Here is a 5,000-nt window from a genome sequence, read left to right on the forward strand (position 1 = left end):
GACCGAGGGATAAGTAATTCGACTCATTCACATCCAGATCATGAATGTTTGGAATCCATATTATGCAAGGAGACATTGCTTTTGCTAATTCGAATTGAAGGGTGATATAAAACCGGTCTATTTCCGGCATCATATCCATAGTTAGCGCATTCATCATAGTTAGAAGCTCCAGCTCCGTATCAAAGTCACGGTCGATATCGTCACTATCATCAATATCGTCACTATCATCAATATCGTCACTATCATCAATAAGAAAACCCTTAGGCTTGTTATCCAGGAACTTGTTCAGAAATACTGTAATGAAAGGAACATAGGAGTTTGTCGCTAGGTATTTGACCAAATAGGATCGTCCAGTTCCTATAGAACCTATCACTAAAATACCCCTAGAGAGGGATAGGGCTAAGCGGAGCGAAAAAGGTTTTCCATGAGATGGGAAATGAAAACTATTAGCCCCACAGGAGGTTTGTGAATAAGTGATTGTCTGATAATGAGAAAGGAATATCCGTCTTTCTGCTAAACAGGATGTATTGAACTCATAATTCATTAGAGACTTTTTATGAATGTCAACTAAGTATCGTAAGTAAATTGCTCCCGGTTGTTCAATCATTTGATAACCAGAGTCATTCTTTGATAAATGATCACTATGAGTCAGACTCAATAGAATTTGATCAATCCTTTTTTCTGTCGTTAAGGCGGAGAACTGAACCAAGAGCTCTCTTTCTTTATCATCAATCCAATCACTGTTCGAGACCCAGGATTCTATTTTATCATCAATCCAATCACTGTTCACCTTTTTTCTTTTTCTTATCAATGAATAGGTCTCTTTACTTGTATGACTTAGATGTCTCGTATTTATCGAAAAAGAGATTCGATTGATGGGATTTGGTATGATACTTATGAAATCGATGATATCGATGAGATTGATATTCAAATATTTCTTCTTAGAACGTATTGATTTGACCCCATAAGTGGGACCGCCACCCCATAGCATGTTGCCGCCAGAAGCAGAACCCTGTATTTCTTCTAGAGAATCTCCTAATTGTTCCCGAGCAACTAGAAAGAGATTCTTTAACCAGAAAGAATTCAGTTCAGATGTAGGATACCTATCCAGAAGTTTTCGCAACTCAATCATGTATGATGGAATCATCAAAGATTTGACCCTTTCGAACTCTGTCTGTAACTCACTATAGGCTCGAGAAACAAAAAGAAGATGTGTACGAACGAGATATCCAGCAACAAGAAGAAGGAAAAGGATTGAATAGAGGAACTCCCGAACCCGAACATTTGGCGATCTCAGATGTGTCGATATCAATGGTGACTCATTATTTCGATGAATCATTTCTTTGGACAGAAGAAGATTATGTAAACACTTACTCGAAATCTCACTTATCAGATTCCATTGTGGAAGACAGAATTTTTTCTGAAGAATTCGCCATGATATATCTAATCCATGCATAATATCATGAAAAATGGATACAAATTTTGGGCTGCTACTTAGTATCGGCAATAGGTCTGAAAAAGTATCTAAAAATATCAAATTTAGATATTTGTATCCTGTCGAAGTAAGGAACCATGGCATATATGTTTGGAATATATTCCATTTTGAGAGAGTTGAAAAAGCACTATCTCGTTGAAAGGTTCTATACATCTGCCCTTTCTCAAGGCATTTCTTTAGACAAAGACCCCGTTTTTTCCTCTTTTCGGATGGTAAATATTTCTCAGAACATGGAGTGTGAATCAAACCCATGTTTGAATTGAAATTGAGATACTGATGCAAGTTCTTCTCTTCTGAATCAGACAGATTAATATCTGAAAGAGGTTGACAATAAGTTCTTTCAAAATTGACTATTTGTCCCCCTGTTAGAAGTATTCCAGAAATGTCTGCGATCGAGTAAATAGCTCTACGAACGAATGGATCGGATCGAATTGGAAAATGGAAAGATTTGTACAAGTTATACCTTTCGTCACCATTTTGTGGAAAATCGTTAGGTATGAATATGTTAGACACCTGTAACTCGATTGGTGAAATAGTATCTCTCTCCAAAAAAGCATATTTTTTTACCGCCGCGCAAAGAAAATATTTTGTTGCGAATGAACAAGATATTGAGGAATTGTCCATACGTAAAATCATAATTATTGATACGGGCCTTTTCCACATAAAAAGGGAATCCTTTGTTACAATAGAAGCAGAAGTGATGTGGATTATTCAAGAATCGAAGTCGATTTGCTTTATAAAAAGAAGATATCAATGAGCTTCTATGAAATGGTTTCACGGGATTCAGCCAATTGTCTTGATCGTGGGATATCATTGAGAAATAGGAATCCGTGTTATCAAAAGATTTCCTGCGATTATTTCTAGTATGGAATGAGTCAATCATCCACTTTGGTATCTTATTGAACAAAAATGGTGATATTGTTCCTCCATTGATCAAGAATTTCGATTTTTGGGAAGTATCATGATCATCCAATAAAAAGGGTTTCCATTTTTTTAAATGAACGATTTGAAGACCTATTGATTCTAACAACTGATGGCAGAGTTGATCATTCGGACCTTTCAATTCATAGATGTGGATCTCGGACCTATGAATGGGGATATTCCCGAAACTCACAAAGAAAAAAGGAAGTGAGTTAGACAAAAAGAGAAGAAACTTGGACAAAAAAAGAAGTAACTTGGACAAAAAGAAAGGAAGTGACTTAGACAAATCTTTTTTGTCGATAACCTCAGACCAATCAATCGAATATTGATTAATACGTAATCGATCGAACACTACTTGAAAATGAAAACGGCTCTTCTGCTCAGAAATGAAATGTTCCAAATGTTCCTGTAAATTCTTGCTCCCATTGGACCATTTGTATCTATATGCATTAGGATCCCGATTCATGGATCTCTCGGTTCGAGAAATAAAAATAAGAGGATCGAACCATTTCTTCTGACTCTTTTTCAAATTTGAGAAATGTTGGTTGATCATATATTTCATTATAGTTCTATGATTCAGAGTATCGTTTCCTATTTGATCCCTTTGAATTACATATTCGAAGTTGCGATCGGATCTATTCATTAAAAAGAATCGATTCAATACATTTCTTATGTACCCATAGGTGCTATATTGGATTTGAATCAGATTTCGGATCAATCTATATTGATTAACTGCCTCCATTATGTTGTTGCTAGCAAATACCATTATTTTTGGTTTTGGATCTTCCAAATCATTCCCGCAGGAGGTCCGGACCCATTTTTTTCTGATCCTTCGATAAAAAGATTCATTTTCTTCATAAAAAATAGGAGGTAGAACCAATAAATATTTCTTTTTCGATTCATCCCTGGAGTTGAATACCTCATTCAAGAATTGTTTTTGATCCAATCTGTAGGAATCAATAGAAAGGGCAAATCCCTTATGATACACCAGATCCGGCTCGGTTATTGATAGAGTGAATAGATCTGCCATTTCTTGAAATCTCTCTTCTGATTCAAAATCGTGGTGTAACGTGTATCCCCCCCTGTTCCGGTCATGGAATAGATGAACTAAATCAAAAAATGGATTTTTGTTCAAGAATGAAATCTTATTGGAACTGTCCATATCCAGTTCATCCTTCGGAACCATATCACATCCCGGATCTGATGAAATAGGATGAATTGAGACGGTATTTTGTAAATACGTAATTATCTTGAATATATTAACTATTTCTTTATTTTCCGATCGCCTGGAAGGGACAAAAGAAACATCTTGTTCTTTCTTCAACAATTTCTGATCTCTAGTGGACCTCTCAGTAGGATTCGAACCCAGATGAAGTTCTGACCATCTGTCAGAGAAAAAAGAACGAATGGATCTTGTAGGATTCCCAAGAAATTCTTCGATTTCTTCCGGAAGCAGATGAATAATCATCTGCTTCTCACGTTCCGTGAATAGCCGGGACATTGAGGAATATCCAGAAAGACATTTAGGGAATCGGTCTGATTCTATCTCTGTTCGTTCCGTTTGAAGAAAGGAAGGATCCCAAAGAATCGATCTTTCTTTTAGTTGTTGAATCTCTCTTTGATTGATCAATGTGTGATATTCTGAATCCTCATTACTAATGGAATCAAAATGATATCTGGATCGATCAGAAGATCCTTTCAATTGGCTATAATCCGTTACTTGAACGAAACTAGATCTTGTGGAATCATATTGAATATTTGACGATACATTCCGTACCTTACTAAAAAACCGATCCTTGTTTTCCAACCACACATTGTCTAACCAAATCCAATTCTCTCTCGATATGTTCCTCAAAAAATCCGATTCGTGCGGATTCTTCCCCCAACTAAAGAAGAGATCTTGGCGGAATTGCCACATATGAAATTGAGCACAATTTTGCAAAGAAATAGCCCACTTGTTTCTCGAGAAGAGATGGGAAACATGCTCAATATCATTTGATTGAATAGTTGACCCAGCTCCTTGTTGTTTGAAGAAACCCTTCGCTTCAATTGGTATTTTTTCACGAAAAGCAAACATGAGATAACAAATCCAGTCTTTCACTAAGATTTCGAATAGCTGTGCCGAATTCAAGTTGATTATGTTTCGCCTCTTCCTCGGAGAAAGACGATCAAACAATTCCCAATCATGGTCCTTGCGGATCGGATCATCCATATAATATACAAAAAGAAACTCCAGATATTTGATATCTTTCTCTTTGAATGAGATCTCAATTCCAGCGACGGTTTCATTAGATATCTTACAACTAGAATCCCTCTTTTTTCCGAGCCAGTTCCTCCACCATCGCGAGCCCCAGTTAGATTCAGGCATGATACACTTTTTAGTTATTGGGAGAACCCAAGTACTCTCTTTTGGATCCAGGAAACAGCTCTCAGAGATTTTTTTCCTTTTGGAAGATACAGGAGCGAAACAATCAACCTATTGATATTGGAAGACCAAAAAGATTCTTCCAATGTATCATTTCTGGGTCCAATGAAATTCATAGGTATAGGAAGAAGCCCTGTCAAATAGAGATTTTTTCTTTCG

General features: G+C 36.6%; 1 protein-coding gene across 1 annotated transcript in view; it reads right to left on the bottom strand.

Annotated features, from left to right (window-relative positions):
• Window positions 1-5,000, bottom strand: part of LOC133037453 (protein Ycf2-like) — an 8,243-nt gene that overhangs the window by 2,449 nt on the left and 794 nt on the right. The window contains 3 exon segments of the mRNA XM_061114846.1: window positions 1-2,060; window positions 2,062-4,861; window positions 4,864-5,000. The exon segment at window positions 1-2,060 is cut by the window's left edge and continues 1,182 nt beyond it; the exon segment at window positions 4,864-5,000 is cut by the window's right edge and continues 794 nt beyond it. Of these exon segments, the coding sequence (XP_060970829.1) occupies window positions 1-2,060; window positions 2,062-4,861; window positions 4,864-5,000 (4,997 nt within the window).

This window comes from Cannabis sativa, chromosome 4 (genome assembly GCF_029168945.1).
Source record: "Cannabis sativa cultivar Pink pepper isolate KNU-18-1 chromosome 4, ASM2916894v1, whole genome shotgun sequence".
NCBI lineage: Eukaryota > Viridiplantae > Streptophyta > Magnoliopsida > Rosales > Cannabaceae > Cannabis > Cannabis sativa.